Source organism: Taurulus bubalis, assembly GCF_910589615.1.
Source record: "Taurulus bubalis genome assembly, chromosome: 7".
In the NCBI taxonomy this organism is placed as follows: Eukaryota; Metazoa; Chordata; class Actinopteri; order Perciformes; family Cottidae; genus Taurulus; species Taurulus bubalis.
Genome location: NC_136595.1, coordinates 4,988,924 through 5,007,401, shown reverse-complemented (window position 1 = coordinate 5,007,401; position 18,478 = coordinate 4,988,924). Strand labels below are relative to the sequence as shown.

The 18,478-nt window shown below is 44.8% G+C and overlaps 2 protein-coding genes across 2 annotated transcripts in view; both read left to right on the top strand.

Annotated features, from left to right (window-relative positions):
* klhl30 (kelch-like family member 30) lies at positions 1–5,265 on the top strand. The gene is made up of 8 exons (XM_079220457.1): positions 1–84; positions 341–1,188; positions 1,288–1,477; positions 2,011–2,097; positions 2,236–2,391; positions 3,039–3,227; positions 4,398–4,543; positions 4,668–5,265. The coding sequence occupies exons 2-8, from the start codon at positions 415–417 to the stop codon at positions 4,914–4,916; spliced, it is 1,791 nt and encodes a 596-aa protein (XP_079076583.1). The 5' UTR covers positions 1–84; positions 341–414; the 3' UTR covers positions 4,917–5,265.
* Positions 5,266–5,700: 435 nt separating this feature from the next.
* The window catches only part of crocc2 (ciliary rootlet coiled-coil, rootletin family member 2), a gene marked incomplete at both ends in the record, with an annotated part of 29,589 nt that continues 16,811 nt past the window's right edge, over positions 5,701–18,478 (top strand). The window contains 8 exons of the mRNA XM_079221304.1: positions 5,701–5,757; positions 7,071–7,224; positions 7,368–7,483; positions 15,314–15,469; positions 15,573–15,656; positions 16,279–16,382; positions 17,413–17,557; positions 18,004–18,110. Coding sequence (XP_079077430.1) covers positions 5,701–5,757; positions 7,071–7,224; positions 7,368–7,483; positions 15,314–15,469; positions 15,573–15,656; positions 16,279–16,382; positions 17,413–17,557; positions 18,004–18,110 — 923 coding nt within the window. The remainder of the gene's footprint in view (positions 5,758–7,070; positions 7,225–7,367; positions 7,484–15,313; positions 15,470–15,572; positions 15,657–16,278; positions 16,383–17,412; positions 17,558–18,003; positions 18,111–18,478) is intronic.

Sequence of the window (18,478 nt, the reverse complement as noted above, 5' to 3'; positions counted from 1 at the left end):
CTCACCAGCCGCTCAGCTACAAACTGATTTCCTTTGTTGCTGCTGGATACAAGATGAGCCTTTATTCCGTTCTCTGCTTCTGCGGTGAGTTTTCTGCTGGTTTAATCGTTTCATTTGTACAGAATTTGATGTAGAGAAATGTAGTGCGTTGTTGGTATCGGAGAGGATTAGTCATGCTGTCATGTTATACCTCACTAATAACGAGCTAAAAGACAAGAAACCTTTTATTAAACATTTGGGTCAAATCAGAAAGGTCAAAGAAGAGACACTTTAAAGCTCTCACACTTAAATATCTTCTGGACAAAAAAACATGTTATAACTTTTTTCCTATACCTTCTAGGTAAGCTCTAAACTCGGCCTGACGATCCCCCGGCTGAGAGACGGTTTGACCCCCATTCTGAACCGAAGTTGACCATGGTGCGCAACGTGGACGACCTGGACTTCTGCCTGCCCTCCCATCCCCAGAGCATCCTGGAGGGCCTGCGCTCCCTCTGCTCTCACCCCAAGCTGATCGACGTGACTCTGAGCGCGAGCGGGCGCGACTTCCCCTGTCACCGCGGCGTGCTGGCCCTCTGCAGCGCGTACTTCCACAGCATGTTCTCGGGGGACTTTGTGGAGAGCATCGCGGCGCGCGTGGACCTCGGGGACGTCGACCCGGACATACTCGGCTGCCTGCTGGACTTTGCGTACACCGGCAAGCTGACCATCAACCAGGGCAACGTGGAGGGGCTGATCTGCACGTCCAGCCGGCTGCAGTTCCAGACGGTGAGGACCGTGTGCAGCCGCTACCTCCAGCACCAGATCGACGCCGCCAACTGCCTGGGGATCCTGGAGTTCGGGGCGATCCACGGCTGCCCTGAGGTGATGGCTAAAGCGTGGGCCTTCCTCTTGGAGAACTTCGAGGCGGTGCAGCAAGGGGAGGAGTTTCTGCTGTTGGGAAAGGAGCGGTTGGTTTCGTGCCTGTCCGACGAAGGGCTACAAATACGGACAGAGTGCACCCGCGTGGATGCCATCCTGAAATGGGTCCGGCACCACAGTGAGTCTCGGCTCGGCCACCTCCCCGAGCTCCTCGCCTTGTCCCGGCTCCCTCTACTCGGCCTGGACTACCTGGCTGACACCCTGCTGACAGACAGTCTGGTGCAGGCCTCTCCCAGCTGCAGAGAGGCGGTGGAAAAACTTCACAGAGAGGTGAGTGAGTTCACACCGCCTCCTTCTTTTCTCTCTGATCTTTGTTTGCACAATCTTGAGTGGATTCCCAACGACAATCACGCCTTTTGCTTTTGCTAGAAGATGGATTTGGCGCCAGAATACACGGACAGACTCGACTCCCTGAGTCCGCAACCGAACCTGCAAGAGGTGCTGTTGGTAATGGGAGGTCGCTCACTGGATGACTCGGACGATGAGGACGATGAGGATGAAGAGGACAGAGACCCGAGACTGCTGCCCAGGAACTGTGCCTTCTACAACACAAAGACAAGTATGAACTTTGCACGTATCAAAATGTCCACTTTGTTTAAGTTTAGAATCCGTTTCACAGCAGAGACTTGTTGTGAAACGTCTGTCAGATTCCCTGAAACAGATGTGGCGCGCAGGTCGTTAAATGCGGTGTTACAGAAAAACAGCTCTACAGGAATGCGGTCTGGATGTGACAAAATTGGATCATCTTCTCAGCTCCTCAAATGGGCGTTTCATGGAAGAGGATATCCACTTCTGAGTTTTTTCATACGGGATGTTCACAAAAAGATATCTGGTTTCATGTTGAGGCCTGACAACTCCGGCCACAATGCTGAGACCTGTGCCAGAAAAGAAACATTTACATTTTTTACTGCTTCTTCCTTTCTTGACCTGACTTTGACTTACTTTGAGGACATTCGTGGGTCCTTTCCTAATTTCTCTGGTATACATTTGTGTCATTTGCATCATGTTTTTGTGAAAACATGTATCTAGAGCCCCCTCACTCTCTAAATGATGCTCGAACATGAACTCCCGTTTCTTTCTGTTCCTCTGCAGAACAGTGGCACGAGCTCCCGAATTTCCCCAACTACAACAAGTGGGGTTACGCCCTGCTCTCCCTGAACAATGACGTGTACGTCACAGGTGAGTGAGGCTCACGCCAGACAGGAACTTCAAGGACGAAAGCCAAACGAGTGCTGATGAACGGTTTGGAGCAAAACTCTTGCGAGGAATGTACAACAAATGTCAGGCTTTCAGAGTGCTCTTGTCTGTCTGACAAAGGCGGCTCGCGAGGCTCCAACACCAACACCTGGTCCACCACAGAGACCTGGAAGTACATCACAAGAGAGGGGAGGTGGGTCACCGTGGCACCGATGCTCCGGCCTCGCACCAACCACACGTCGGCGACGCTCAACGGCGAGATTTACGTCATTGGAGGTGAGGCGATAAATGCAGATACATTATCTTTGTGTTACAGGGTTCTCACGGTCATGGAAAACCTGGAAAAGTCATGGAATTTTAAAATGGTTATTTCCAGGCCTGGAAAAGTCCTTGAAGAAAATAAAATCCCAATAGTTTTGGAAAAGTCATGGAAATGTGTTATATTCATGTGTTCATGACGTTCATTTACGCCGAGTTTGAAATAATGAATATGCTTTTAAAAGAAAGACGCTCAAAATATAAGCAGGCATCCATACAGGCATCTATATAAATGTTTATTCTTTTAATCAAACTATTGTCAACCATTATTTTGTGTCATTTAAGGTTTACTGTATGCTTTGGAATTCTCATTGTTAGTTCAAACTACATTTTCTTACTTTTTCATGTATACACCGATATTTCAAATGTTTGGTCATGGAAATTTGGTTTTGAAGTCATGAGATCATAGCAAATAAACTTGAAGTCAGAGCATATAACTTAGTCTTAGAACTGAGCCCAAAACTTCACCAAAGGAATATTTTACCCGCCAGGTGCGGTGTCATGGAAACCCAGTGGTCAAAATGTGCTTGAACCCTGTCTAGATTTACTGACGTCTATGCGAGCATGATTCAACCTCACTCCTCTCTACATTTCCCTCCCCTCAGGTACAACGTCGAACCTCGTCGAGGTTGAGCACTACGACCCCTACAACGACACCTGGACCTTGACGTGCCCCGCCTTGAAATACGTGACTAATTTCACCGCCACAGCGTGTCACGGGAAGCTCTACGTGATCGGCTCGTGCGCTGTGAAGTACAATGCTTTGGCCATGCAGTGTTACAACCCTGTTATAGGTAAGGACAAGCAAAGCAATCCTCCCAGGGGCGGCGGGGCTTTTGCTGTTGTCACGCAGATCTTTATTGGCAAGAGATTTGCAACTTTAATTATAACCCTTTTAAGAACTGTTATGGAAATGTATTTGCAATATTTAATTCATTTAGGCAGTCCAGCTCAATGTCGAATAGCTTCTACTAGACTTGCTGTTTATAGTTCGACCAAATATTTATTGCTTCATAGTACAATTCCTGGCCTGCACGGGGACGTAGTGGCTAGCACTGTCGCCTCACAGCAAGAGAGGCCGGGGTCCGGAGCCTGGTCCTTCTGTGTGGAGTTTGCATGTTCTCCCCGTGTCAGCGTGGGTTCCCTCCAGGTTCTCCGGCTTCCTTGCACAGTCTAAAGACACGCAGCTCAGGAGAATGAATGTGAGTGTGAGTGGTTGTCTGTCTATATATGTGCCCTGCGATAAACTGGCGACCTATCCACGGTGAACCCTGCCTTCGGCCAATGTCAGCGCCCCGCGACCCTAACTAGGGTAAGCGGTTCAGATGATGGAATGGAGTACAATTCATGGAGTACAATTCCTCAAGTGAAAATACATCGATAAAGCACCACACAACTACATATTTTAGTATTTGTTTCAACATTAAGCCATAGCTCGGGGATGGCCTTCTCCATTGCCACCCCCACCCGCTGTAACCTTCTCCCCCTGCACCTCAGACATTCTCCACCACTCACCACTTTCACAACTTAGAACTCATCTATTTAAATCTGCTTTTCACGCGTGATGCTAGTTAACTATGTTTTTGTTTCTTTCTGTTATGATGTCATCTCTCTGCCTTATTTATATTGTTATGGCTTTTATTGTTTCTGTCTTTATACAAGTCAAATGTATTTATTATTATTATGTATTTATTATTAGGCTCTCTTTCCCCATGTGTTGTTGACGGTTTATCATTATTAATCCACCCTTGATTAAAAAAAACGGCAGTTTTGTTTTTCCCACAAAATTAACAGAAAAGGTTTAATTAATTATTACATATCGTCATCTCATCTTTCAATATTAAGTCATCTGTTTAACAAGTTTACTGGACACAAACATGATTAGTTCAGTATGATTATGTATCTTTATTCTTTCTAAATCATATTTGTTCTTACATGTTTTTATTGTTGTGTTTTTCTTACAGATAGCTGGATCAACATATGTTCGCCCTTCATCCCTAAGTATTTGTCTTCTCCTCGTTCTGTCTGTGTGGATGGCACTATATATCTGATTGCTGACAACACTAAGAAAGTCTTCACTTATGATCCAGAGGCGAACATGTGGCAGAAGGTGGGCTTCGATATCACTGCTGGCTATTTTGTCATAACACAATAATACTAAAGGCTTAAATAATTGTTTTTTTATTCAAATTTTTTGCCCGTAGCTGTATGTTGACGCTCCCTTCTCTCCTCAGGTCCAGCTTCTTCACATGCTCCATGAGAATGGCGGCCTGGTAACGCTGGATGGAAAGCTGTTTGTCACCGGGGGTCACTGGAAAGGCATGGAGGGCGACTACGGCGTGGAAGTGGAGGTTTACAACCGAGCGGCCGACACCTGGGAGGTGGAGTCCTTCCTGCCGAGACTTTGGTTCTACAGCGGGGTCTGCACCATCTTCCTTGACCCATCCCAGTGGCCCCAGCTTTTCCCACTAGATTCAACATAATGGCCACCTGTCCTGATGGGACTAAACTCAGGGTCCAGGAGTTCACAGGGACATGTTCCTCTCACAACTATGTCTCAATGCAAAAGGGCGCCATTGTGCCCTAGAATAGTGCGTTACATGATCCTCAGGTCGTCTTGGCTGTTTTTAGAGCGCTGCTTGGCTGCTGAGCTTGTTACTTATTATTATACTTTGTATCATGTGTCTGATCTGCATTTGTTTTTGTGTGTTATTGAATGGTGCTTGTGAATCATTAAATTGTTTGAGAGTAAATATTATTATTGGTTGTATATCACTGATTTGGATCTGGAAATGCTCAAATTGATAATAAAATGTGCTCCTGAGAACTGGTCACCAGATGTGCCTCCTCTTTGGGGACGGTACTGTTCACTTTGCCGTTTAGAGACTTGATCATTAACCCATTGGAATCCGAGAGTTTCGCTCGTGGCGTCTCTCCTGCCATGGAAACACCATGGAATCACCCACCCAGCATTCTATTTCTATGGCAACCTCACCCTGGCAACTTTGACTGGGACCAGAATGGCCCTCCTTGCCGAGAAGTCACTGTTAAAGTTTCTTCTGTCAGTGATTTATTTTCAACTCTAGCCTTTTTTTTTATGCAGGTACGAGTTGAGCACGAGCTTATACTTTCGTATCACAATATTTGAATGACTGCTTCTAGGTGTGACTTCGTTGTAGCACGCTGACGTCACGCGAGAGGTTTCTGCGTTAATGAAACCGTTGAAGGTTTAACGGCTAACATTTTACTGCTAAAGTCACTTTAGCAATGAGTTCTCAACGGGACCAAGGCGCACACTCCCCGAGACTGGAGGCTGTGATTCAGGTGGGTAACATGGCTGCTGTTGTGCACGGCGTTAGTTAACGTCTGTCATGTTTTAACCTTCTTATAAACAGTTGCACACGTCAACGTAAGAAAAGCAGGTGTAACGCTTTTCTTACGCGAGCTAATTAACGCTATTAAAGATGGCCGAATTCTGTTTATGCTAGCTACTTCCGTTTCAGCGTTTTGATATTGCTGGCTCACGCTCTTATTGTTTGTTTACTGGGGCACTTGTAATAGAACGGAGACATTTTTATTTTCTATTCCATTTTAGTTGTAAGGCCTAGTTACTTACGTTACTGTGACAAGTCACAATGTCTGCTGTGAAAAAGGCCTATTGGAGACGGTGGAATAACCCGTAGCTTTTACTTTTTTAAGTGGCAATAAAATAGTTTTGAAAGTTTGGCATTCAACATTTTACTTGAGTCCACACATATTAACTAAGTATACTTAAGTACCCAAAGTACTCCTCAGATATAGCTCTGAATAGCTCGCTAGAATAATATATGTTTTGTAATTTTATCATAATCATAAATCATCATCACTTTAATGTTGCAGTTTGTAAAGGTGGATTAATTTGAACTAGTTTATTTACAGACGAGTCTTTTAATCCATAATACTCCACAAATACATCATACTGTTTTTGTTGAATGTTTTTTTATAATAATAATATGGATTTTCAAAGTAGCCAGCAACAACAATTCTGAATAAATGGAGTGGAGTAGAAGTAGAAGTAGCAGACAATAGGAAAGCGGAAAGTAAAGTACAAGAAGCTACCTTAAATTATACTGTAGTAGGCTCGAGAAGAAAACTTGTAAACACAGTACTAAAGTGGTAGTGCTGGCACTACACTGTTAGCTAAATATATGACCGGTACATTTTGTTTCCCAATGGTGGAAAGAAACTGAGTACATTCATTAGTGCTAACAGTATCTAATCTGTGATTAGTACTGTGATTATATATAATTTGTAGGTACCTACTTCCTACTGTATACTTACCTACTGTTACTTTACTAATCAACAATCTTCATAAAACATAATAGACAATTATGGATTATAATACAAATTCCCTAAACTATATAAAGTAGTTAAAATGATCTGCAGCTCAACCCACTACATGTTAATTCCATGATAATTCTTCAGTATAACGGGAACAGTTACTTTTGAGTAAGTAAATGTTGTTGCTTATTCTTTTGTATCAGTAGGTAGTCATTTTGAATGTGATTCCACCACGGTTTCCCCGTAGTCTTATCTCAACGAGTTGAAGCTTTTCTGCTCAGTTACGTGACGTATTGAGGTGACTGCTGTGATTGTAGAAGTTGGAGGAGTCTCTGCGTCACTCTGACGGCAGCTCTGGAGAGAGGACTCTGACACTTGGAGGTGATGGACAGGAGTCCGGTGTCAGTCCTACACGCGTCTCCACCCGCATCCGCCAGATCATCACCCGCAACCTGGTGGAGCAGCCAGCTGGTAGGGAAGATCAAATATAGATCAATTCAAATTGAACACACGCAGCACAAACAATAAAGCTACCTTGCTAGATACCACTGATCATTAGGCCCAATGTGGTAAGATTGACACCTCAGTTTGCACGATCTGCTTCTTTACCCTAGATGGCAGTTCTGAGGTCAGTGAGCTGGAGGAGAGCAGGGCCCCGAGGGAGCAGCTTTCTCCGAGCCAGATGGATCGTGACCAGCCGCCAGTCAAACAGGCCAGTCTCACAGACAGGGTAGGAGTGACATAGGGCACTGGCAGAGGTCAAGCTGTGGAACATTATTTACATTTTTAGCATTCGATGTGAACGTTCTATTCAAGCAGAATGTTTGTTCCGTAACGGGAAGAGGAAAAAGTGTCATCACAACTAATAAAACAGACCAAATGGGATGCGCAGGTGATGCCATAGTAAGTATAGTTCATCTGATGTATATTGCCATTCGTGATTTGCACAGCAATGTACAGAAAATGTAGTCTTCTCATGAGCATTGTATTTTTGTCAACATGTGTAACCACGGTGATGACACCCACCTCATCCAATCCCATCAGCCCAAACACTTTTTCGAACCATTTCCCAAACTAGCTGTGTCTCCTAACTGAGACTGCATGTGCAGATGCGAAAGCAGCTCTTATGAGATTTGGCGTAAGTAATACTGTAGATGGTTAATTTGTGCCGTTTTGTTTGGAGATGAGATCAAGAACATCAACCACACTAGAGCATTGACTGCAAAAAGCTACAAGCCTTTTGAAATGGAATATGGTTACAGTAAACATCAGTGTACCACCGCTCTTTCCAGCAGGGAAAGCCTTTTGGGGCTGAACAAACAAACAGTGGGTGAGGTTGAAACAGCTTTGCATGTACTGTAGTGAAAACTGAAGGGGGAAGTTCAGAATATACAGTTACAGGCCCACGATTTAATTAATGCAACTTGGCTCAAATGCATGTTTTATGTCATACATTTTCTTTCATTAACAGTTGTAAAATTGCAGTTTACATATTACAGTGTGTACTGTATAAGCCTCCATTGTGTGTGTGTGTGGAAGCGTGTGTGTGTTTGTAAGTGTAAATAAGAGAGGGGAGGGTGGTTCATGAAGGGTTTCCTTGTGGTCTGTTCAGGTAGACTCAGACCCCCTGTGCTCACGAGGACCAGCGTCTCCCTTCATAGCCCCCCATGGTTGCCCCTCCATGTCGCGGCTGCTGTTTTGGAGGAAAATTGGGAAGGTCACCGGCCTCCTCCCTTGAGACCGTGGAAGAAAAAGCTCATTTTTCACGGTGCACAAAGCAGCCATTCGTGATAACACTGCCCTCATTCTGCCGCTTAAATCTAATCAACTCCAACTGCTTGCCTTACTCTTGGAATTTATTTTAAAACCAAGTCTATAAATATAACTTACCTAGGCGGATATATATATAGCGTATTTATTTTGTTGATATTTTTAGATGTGTGAAAAGGCACTAAACAGGGAAAAAAACACAAGCAAGTGTTTAATATTTGACGCTAGCAATTTGAAGAGTGCAGGACTGCAGGGTTAGCGCGAGACCTAACTTTTTTTTCTTCTCTTAAGATAGCAGAAATTATAACTGTTAACGCAGCCAAATGTTTTTTTTCCCTGCTAGCCTCTCAGAAGTCAAGAGGTTCATTACGAGAGTCCTGTTGGGACTCGTCTCTTCCAGTGAGAGCTCCTGTCTTTTCCCTGCAGAACAGCAGAATTGTTTGGCAGCTTTGCTGTGATGTGATGTTAATGCAGTGTGCTAATCATTGCCCCGCAGCCAACTGTGCTGCCTTTGCTGTGGCATCAGTGTGGAGGTAACGTCCAGGCCAACAGTCTTACCTGCATAAGTAGCTTCCTCCCTCAACATTCACTGCCAAAGGGATCGTATCACTGATTGTCATATCATATATCACACCGTGTGATCTGTTTAATTTGTCAGCATGTTTTGACGCCCATATCAGTGTCATGTTCATTCGCTTTCAGAGGTACCATGCAATGATAATATGAAATATGGTTGTTTGGGTGTAAGGCGAACCAAATGATATATTGCGTTCTTTTAGTTATTCTTTCCATGTGAAGAGATTTGTCAGATCGAGTCCATAGCAGCGAAACGCAGCTTGTTGCTGGAAAAATTAATAAGGAAATATTAGAACATAAAAAAATAAATGATATCAGTCATATACGCGAGCCCTGCCCTGTTTACATCCAGTATGTGTCTTGAATTAATAACTTTTACTGTATATTTTGTTATAACGTTACTTTTGGAAAGTGTTGCTGGTACATGAGATCCTGCGAGAAACCTTTCAAACTGCATTTGTCCCAATTATTACGAGCTCTTTTATATGGAGTACTTTAATTGAAATTTTTCCTGATCCCTCCATTCATTCTTCCATTTGAATCTGCTTCTCGCGACCAGGACAAGGGGGCAGCAGGGAAAGCTGCTGCTCCAGACCTCCCTTCAAGATACTCTAGGGCAGTAACTGAGTATTTTTTATTACAGTTTGAAGTCCAGTCAAGACAAAAGAAACTGGAAAGCAAAAAGGAAGGTGTTCATCTCTCCATCAGCTTTGACTTCCCAGCAGCATTACCATGTTGTTGGTGCGTAGTCCTTTTCTAGCAGATTTGGGGACAATGACGTCTCCGCTGGTTGCCTTCAGACTCACGGTTCTATTACGACTCCAGGAAATCACATCTCTGGCCAAGAAATAGTCCCGCACACAAACCCCTGGGTCATTTGTCGTTTTTTACGCTTCCGTTTTTATATGGATCAAACAAACGTGATATAACCTGTCGATGAGTGAGCTTTAGAGATTATACTGGTGGATTTTTGGGACAGAACCAGACTACCAGGTACCCATGTTTCCAGTTATTGTGCTAACCGACAGCTGACGGTAGACATGCATGAGAGTGTTATCAATCTTCTCCTCTAACTCTCGGCAAGAAAGTGAAATAGAGTATTTCCCAAAATGTTTACCATTCCTTGGTAAAGTGTTTTGCTTTTCAGTTTGAAACAAGCTTTGCCCTCTATGAGATGTATTTTTGGAAGACGTTGCTAAATATGATGCCCAACTACCCAAAGTTTCTTAGCTCTTAGTGTCAGAATGTCAGCTGACAGTTGAGAAACATACAAAGTTATCCTAAATCCCCATTTTCCCCCGGCTTTCCTGCAGTCTCTTTGACCTGACAGAGGACCATTGACGCAATCCTGGTGAAGTCACACCTGGACTCTGAAAGCCGACCTTTGTGTCTCTGTTAAGTCACTTTCGTGATCTCTGATGACCCCAGAAAATTACACTTGAACCGGGATAAACCTTGACCGAGTTTGTGAGTCAGATGGCCTCTGGAGGTTGGAGAACATGTTGGGTGGGGGAGAGATTCTGAACCCTGTGTGTTGCCTTTGGAGCCCTGCCAGTGTGCATTTTCTCAGACATAGACCATCTATACCATATTGCCTGAACACTTAGCAAGCGGTTGCACAATACTGCAGTGTGGCAGTCCGCTAGATAAAGATAAACTCTCGCTGAATGATTTCTGACACCAACTGCCATTTGCCTGTGCCCTCGGCAATCTCTGAATCCTCTGGGTCTCTGCATAAGAACCCTGTCAAACATAGTTGGAGCAGATAAAGCCTGTTTTTAGGGATTGTGTTACTGTCCCCTGCAACCTCCAACCCCCCTCGTCCCTTGTCCCAGTTTGTTTTTCTTACTGGCGCAAACCCACTCGTTTAGGCTGCAGTTTAAATAGACCGCTGCCAAAAAGTCTGACTCTCTCAACTATCATGAAATTGTAAAAATGAATTGCCTTCCCTGGAGAAAATACTCTCGAAAACCCATCCCCCAGCGTTGAATCTTCGTCGAAAGTATTCCATTAAACCTTTTCAACGTTTGACGTTTGGCTACTTGTGTTACCTGACTTTAAAGGCAGAAATTAGGCGCACTTTTTCAGTGCTTTCTCTCATGTCAGGAGAGCCTAATCAGATGTGAAGTCTTGAACTGGCCGACTTCGTGTGTAGGTTTTGTGCAGCATTGTCCTTGCCGGGGGGCATTGTGTTAAGTGCTGCAAGGCCAGGCACATGCTTGTGAGTACACAGCATGTATTATTAGTTTGTATGCCATCACAGCAGCTGTCCCCATAGCCACGAGGTTCACTCCATGGTAACACACTCACAGCAGCTCCCCCTCCTCGTCCCCACTCTCCCTGTTTGTTATCCCACGTTGTGTAATTACCATCAGCGATGATACATAAACAGCTTTCACAATCAGCTGGGGCTCCTTCACAGAGTCAGCACTCAGGGGGTAATTTAAGGGGAAGGGGGGAAGGGGCATGTTGTTGAAGTGGGATAGTACGTTTTTTGGGCAGCTTGGGGGCGATGGACATCCGCTCCAGCTGTGTTTAGGAATCTGACAGATAGTGCACTCCATTAATTCCCTTTATTAAGCCTCTGAGCCCAGGCCAAGCCAGGGAAAACGATTGCAGCTGTAACCCTTCACATGCTGGCTGGACCGTGCACTCGGGGCCGGATTTCGCTTCGCAAGATAGGACGGAGGATGTGGACGAGTAGCTGGATGTGCCTGGAGATGTATCTTTGTGTGGATAAACAGGCATTGATGTTCAGAGTTCAGAAATGCAAAGCAAAGGCCAAAACATTTTTATAAAACAATCGAAGCATTGGGTAAGCCGGTGAGTTATCAGATCTCTAAATGTTGTGACATAAGGTCAGTGAGAGAATATTGTAATCATAACTCGGTAACCGAAATAGATTGGATTTTGATCTACCACATGAGCAAGGCAGCACGTTTTGGCCCACACACCAAAGCATCCACAACGGCCTTGAAAATGATTTTCTTCTTGCTTTTTGGCAAATGAATCAAAGCAAGATTATCCCTTGATGTTGTTTGAAATATTTATCAAAAGAGACAATGCAAGGAGTGGCACAAATCATAAATATCAAGAAATATAAAAAGATAATTCAAAGCACATTTTAAGAGGCTGAAAAGTCTTGTACTTTGGAAACATAAGCAGTGCTCGAGACACAGATACTTGGAAATGCAACAAAAAAAGAAAAGAGGCATAGCAACCATATGGAAGCATACAATATAGCATGTCAAAAGGTTGTTTTGTGTAAATTGCATCTTGAGACTTATTGCAAAATGGCAGTATATGACCTCAAAGAGTCAGGCTACACTGGGATTGGACTCAGCCCACTTTAGGGGTCCGCGGAGGCTGCTAGAGAGTGATTGTACTCTGAGGCAGATCGTAAATAGCAAGGGTGTTCAGTAAGCACACTTCTGGGCCCCCAGTAAGCCCTGTAAGACCCTGGGTTAGGGCAGATGGAGGACTGGGATTACCCGCCTCTCTTTTTGCAGTCACCAATGGATGTGATGTGAAGAACCATGAGCTCAGACAAACTGGGAGATAAGGGTGATGAGGTTAAATGATGCAAACAGAGCGAGGGGGAGAAGATGGTTGATGTTGGAGAGTTCAGCGAATGTGGGGGTCTCCCCCAACAGACCGCTGTGGCGCCCGCCCTCTTGGGAGCTTCCAATGCGGAGCATGGCTTATCCAGAGCAGCCTCCGGCCTACTGCCTAACAGCTGACTGGGGAGAAACAATCTCTTTTTTTTATAAAGCGCCTCTTCTGTAGTGTGCGGAGCGATGGCAAGAAGTCCACATGCAGCGGCAATGTATGAAAAACCTTCACACCTGAAGCGACACCTGGTCACTGAGTGGACAGTTAGGTATGGAGGGTGTCGTCTGCAGCAGTTACAGTTGTTGATGGAACTGAACAACACTCACATTCAGAATAATGTATGTCACAATTTGCCCGTATACAGTAGATACATGACCTTCAAACTCATTAGAAGGCTGTAATATGACGTTGCCCTTTCTTCTTTTTCCACTGAGTACCATGTGTGGTAATTTGATTCATTTCAAATTTGTTTGGGGGCATACGGCATTAAAGGTATTAAAGGAAAAGTCCAAAGGACAGGTTTTCTTTTAAACAAACATAGTTATGCTTATGTTCAGTGTTACTCATCAAAACGTATTTCATTGTGCAACCTTGCTTGTACAACGACAGTAAAACCGTATAACTTGTAACATCTCTAAGGGCTTTTTCGTGGACAAAGTTAGCTCATGCGATTTGAGAACCAACTAGAGATGAGAAAAAGAAGGTGTGGCTTTGACGATGTATTTTGCTGTCTCGTCCTTGTTGGGGACACATCAGACGTGTCCTGCATTGTTACCTAATCTCAGAGCTATTTTTAACTTAGTAAAGTTTATATTGTGCTCGCTTGATACTTGTTTTAACATAGAGGTAATAGTGGGGGGGGGTAAACTGGGGCTCATTGTTGCACCAGTGAACCCCAATGGGTTGATTTGGGCCATAACTGAGCCTTTTCTATTCGTGAGTTTCTGCTTACGAGGGCGAGTTCGATTTAGTTGTGGTTTGTTTTGATTCCTCTCATCGGTGTAGTACAGTGTGGTCTCTCTTGTACTGAGGTCCCTTTCCCTGAAGTTGTCACGGCATTAGACCCCTCTCTACTGTGTAGGTTTCCAGCTGTAGATTATGCTCATGCGCTGCAATAAACCATGTGTGCTCTGGCCATGTTTTCAAGGTGTATTTATAAAGCGCATGCTTGTTAGTAAGTCAGTGTTATTGCTATAGTTGTGCCAAAATACTTGAAAAGATGCATAATCACTAAAGCTCCCCACACAGCTGTTTCCAGGAGTCCCTTTAAACACAGCTGCTGCAGTTCTGTGAGTTTCAAACCCTCCGCCCATGTTGTTCCTCCCTTCTCGGTCCCCAAGGTGTCACCTCAACAACGGGCAGTAAAAGAAGCTTTCTGTGCTCTCCGGATCCGCGCTGAAAAACACCAAAAGCACCGAGCCAAGTGCACAAATGGCCGTCCGTGTAGTTTTACATTAAAAGAAATCTGAAAAAGGGCATTTGCAAATGTGTTAATAATGGTGGCAAAGCGGCTGGGTTCGGTGTTGAACAGTGAGACTATTGTCTTGGCTCTCTTGGAGCCTGCTGGAGAGATTAAGCACCCAGAGAAGAGATGAGGTACAGAAGTGCGGTGGGAGGGACTGGGTCGCAGGGTTGATTCGAAGGGCTTGGATGGTGGTTTTGGAGTGTGTTGCAGGGGAGGGGGGCTCCCTCGCTCGCTCTCACTCGCTTCCTCCTCTTTTTTTAAATGAGAAAGTCGGCAAGGGCAGCTGAAGGCACGCAGCGCGTTGTAGTGCTCTAGGGCCATGTGGTTTGTATTAGTGAGGACAGGGTGTCTGGCACCAGGATAGAGAGTGGGTGGTGCAGGGGGAGTTTAGGTTGTGTGAGGTTGAGAGGTTACAGGACATTTGGATTTTAGATATGAGAATATGAGATTCCACGATGAGAAAGACCAGTGCATTTGTATATGCACATATATATATATATTGTTTTTTAGAAGCAGTTGACAGATACAGACACCATGCGTAAACACTCATTTACAAATATGATGTACTGGGATATTCCATAGACTAACATTTATATTTTTAAAACCTAGCTACCAATCAAGAGTGCCGGTAAGATGTTTTCTTTTTCTTTTTTTCTGGCAGAAAAATGCATTCATTCCAAATGCTTTGAACAAAGCTCCCATGAACTGACTTTATTATTTGACAAACACAACCCACAGTGAGCTTTTGAAAACCTCTAAATGACTCGCCTGAATGCAAACATACACTTAAGCTCAACCATTAATCATTGGTATATCCAGATAATTACAGTTGGATGAGATGGACTGAGTTACCGCTTTTACTACACCCATATACTATTATTCAGCTTGCCGCGTTTGGTGTGCAATAAATCCTTGGACATAGATTTCAGTATAATGCAGTCAATCCCACAACGGCCGCAAAAATGACCACAGCGTACCTCCTTGACACGCGGTCAGTGAAACAGAATACAGTAAGCTTTGTAGCGATGTATCGCATTCTGTCACTCGGTGCAGTGCGTGTAAACAATGTGTGGTAAAGGAAAACACCTTGTCACGTTGTCGAGCGTGCACAAGCTCATTTGTAACCGCTCCATCCAGCTCGATCAGATGCTGATGCTGCAGTCAGCAGTGGACTCGGACCAGGACAGTGTGTCACAGCCTGTGTCCAAGGAGAGAGCTTACAGGCATAAACTGCAGGCATACCAGGAGGCCCAGCAGAAACAGGCGCAGCTCGTCCAGAAGCTTCAGACCAAGGTGACTACGCACACAAATAGACCTCAAAATGTAGAAATTGTTACGTAAAAAAACAGATTGCTCCTTTGGCTCAACTTTACATTGTATGTTTGTTTTATACAAGGTTCTCCAGTACAAGAAGAGGTGTGGGGAGCTAGAAGAGCAGGTGCTGGAGAAGACCTCAGATTCTGAGAAGATGAGGTTGTTGGTATGTTTAGACTGATGCGCCACCTTCAAGGATCAGGATTGGATAGACATTAATATTCAAAGTCTAAAGGGCCTGCTAGGGTCCTCTAGAGGCCAGTCAGCATTATCGCAATATCAATATGTTACAATATTTACAACACCTTCAAAAGGATGTTAGAGAGCAAATGTTTTTGTTCAGCTAGCTCCAATTCATTCAGACGTGAGAACTCTGCACCATTATATCTCCATAAAAGTATTGATACAAAAGAAACATTCAACACATACATAAGACACAGAAAACAGGAAAAGCGCACAGAAAGTCTTTTATGCTCATTTGTATGAATCTAATAGTTTATGCAGGCAATAAAAAGCATTTAACAGCCAGTAAAGGAATCATGCATAACTAAAAGCAGAACATGGATTTGTACTTTTATTTAAATGTATGAAATTCATCCAAATATTATTCTTGGCTGAGTGACCTCCAATGGGATTTCCACTGTAATTATGCTGCTTTACAAATATTAGGTAACTGCTAATGTACCGCGTGTGTGCATGTGTGCGTGTGTGCGTGTGTGTGTGTGTGTGTGTGTGTGTGTGTGTGTGTGTGTGTGTGTGTGTGTGTGTGTGTGTGTGTGTGTGTTCAGCTCCAGGCCCAGCTGGACTCGGCCCAGCGTCAGCAGCGGACAGAGCAGGATCTCAACGTGGCTATCCAGAATAAGTCTGCTCAGCTGGAGGAGGAGCAGAAGAGGTGAGCGATGGGCACCATGCAGTGCGGGCAGCCGGCTCATCCAGCCAATAGAAAAACCTTGCACAGCTTCTGTATTCGCATAATACGTTTTTTGGGGGCGTCTCGGAAAAAATGCACAAAGTTTGGAATCCAGAAAAATCGTCCACAGCAGCAGGGAGTAGCTAGTTGGATTCAGACTCTGAGCAGTAAATTCATGGACCAACCCGTTAGAATTCTGCCTTTTTATTTCTCCGTCTCTTGTTGGGGAGCAGAAATCACGCCGCAATATTTCTGTGAAATGTGCGGACCGGAGATATTGCCAGCAGTTCCCTGAGCTCACCCGCTGCTACAGGGCGAGGGCCGAACCTGCCCTTGGCAAATAATCTCAGTATCCAATTTGTCAGAGTAAATTAGTGGGGCTATGTTGGCTCCCTCCTCCAAAGCATTTTAATGATGCTTCACATTCAGTGTGGGCCAACCTCTGCAGCTGAGGCCAGCTTTTAATGCCCTATGATTTATACAGTTATGGAACTTTATTTGAAATGCCCATGGCAGAGACCTGATCATTTTTACTGCCTGAAATATCACTTACTGCAGCGTTACCAAGATCTATCCATTTAAGCTCTGTGCAATGGAGAGATTAAGTCTACAACCAGCACTATGTTTGTGCTTCTTACTGAGATTACTGCAGTTCCCTTTAAACAGGATATCATCCCATACATGCAAACACGGGTTTGGCTTCCTTTCAGACAGATAACCAACCAGCAATGTGGCGAGCATTACTGTAACTGGGTGCGTGTTTAGTGTGAGAATGATGTAAACATTTTGGTAAATGACTCTACAAGCAGATCTGGTTGATATTAAATCTAAGTTGACACAGACGCTATAAAACTGTCTCACATGTTCACCCTGTAAGTTTGGTTGGCAAGGGTGGATCTGAAGGATCCAGAGATGTAATATGAATATATGGCTATATGAGTGTGGGTGCTGTGGAAGGGTGTCAAGACAGCAGGGTGTCAAGACAAGTGGTCATAACGCTTGTTGTTTCCAGGTGTGCCAGCCTCAGTCAAGTCAACTCTATGCTGCGTGAACAGCTGGAGCAGGCGGGCGCAGCCAACCAGGCGCTGACAGAGAGCCTGTGGAAGGCCCGCGAAGACACGGACTTGTGTGATTCCCGTCTGCGCAGAGAGCAAGAGGTGAGGGGGAAAAAAAACACACAAAAATGAAGCGCTTTAGTCAAAAAAGCAACAGAGAAAGCTCAAGTTGATCCCTTTCTTCACAGAGATTGTGCAATTAATGTCCCGTTGAGTTCACATGGGGTAGGAATTCCATTCATCGCCAGTTTTGCCAATTCATTCTCATTCCCTGTTCGTTTCATTGCTATGATTTTTGAGTTGTTGTTTCCTGTGAAAACATTCCAACTGCTGAGGGGGAGGAAAGTTTTGTGCAAACAATCTGGCGTTCGTGCCGTAAATGGGCTACATCTGTTGATTCAGGGAAATCCAATTATTTGTATGTGTTCCAGTGTTGCATGTTGTTTGGGATCACAATAAAATGATGAGCACCATCATTTTCTGTGAGGCGACCCTCGCCACACACCCTCCAGTCTCCAGTTCCCCATGTCGTCCGCCTCTCCCTGCAGACGTGCGCCTCCCGGCTGAGTCGTGAACAGGCCCGTGTCAGAGCACTGTGGCGCCAGGCTGCTTCCCTGCGGAGCACTTTCACCCAGCTAAGGACTTCCACTGACAGGTGAGCGTGGCACACTGCCAGAACCCCTCCAGCGACTCTGGATTCCACAGGAACCCCCACCTCCTCTTGCGTCTCACACTCACGACTGCAACCGCAATCCGTCTCCCTCTCAGCCGAGGATGAAAGTGGAGCAGGTCAACAGGGTCGCCAGGCCCCCTGCTCATTGTTTCCTCGGTGGGGGGGAGAGCGGCGGATGGCTTAAGGTGTCCAGTCTCCCTGTTGAAATCATCCATCAGGACAAAGTTTGAGCCTCAGACATGGCTTCTATAAGGTCGAACCACTGTGAGCACTACTGAAGAGTAATTTGCTTTAATAATGATTGCTCAGCTCATAGACAGCTGTACAGTACTGTAACTTAAACTGAAGAC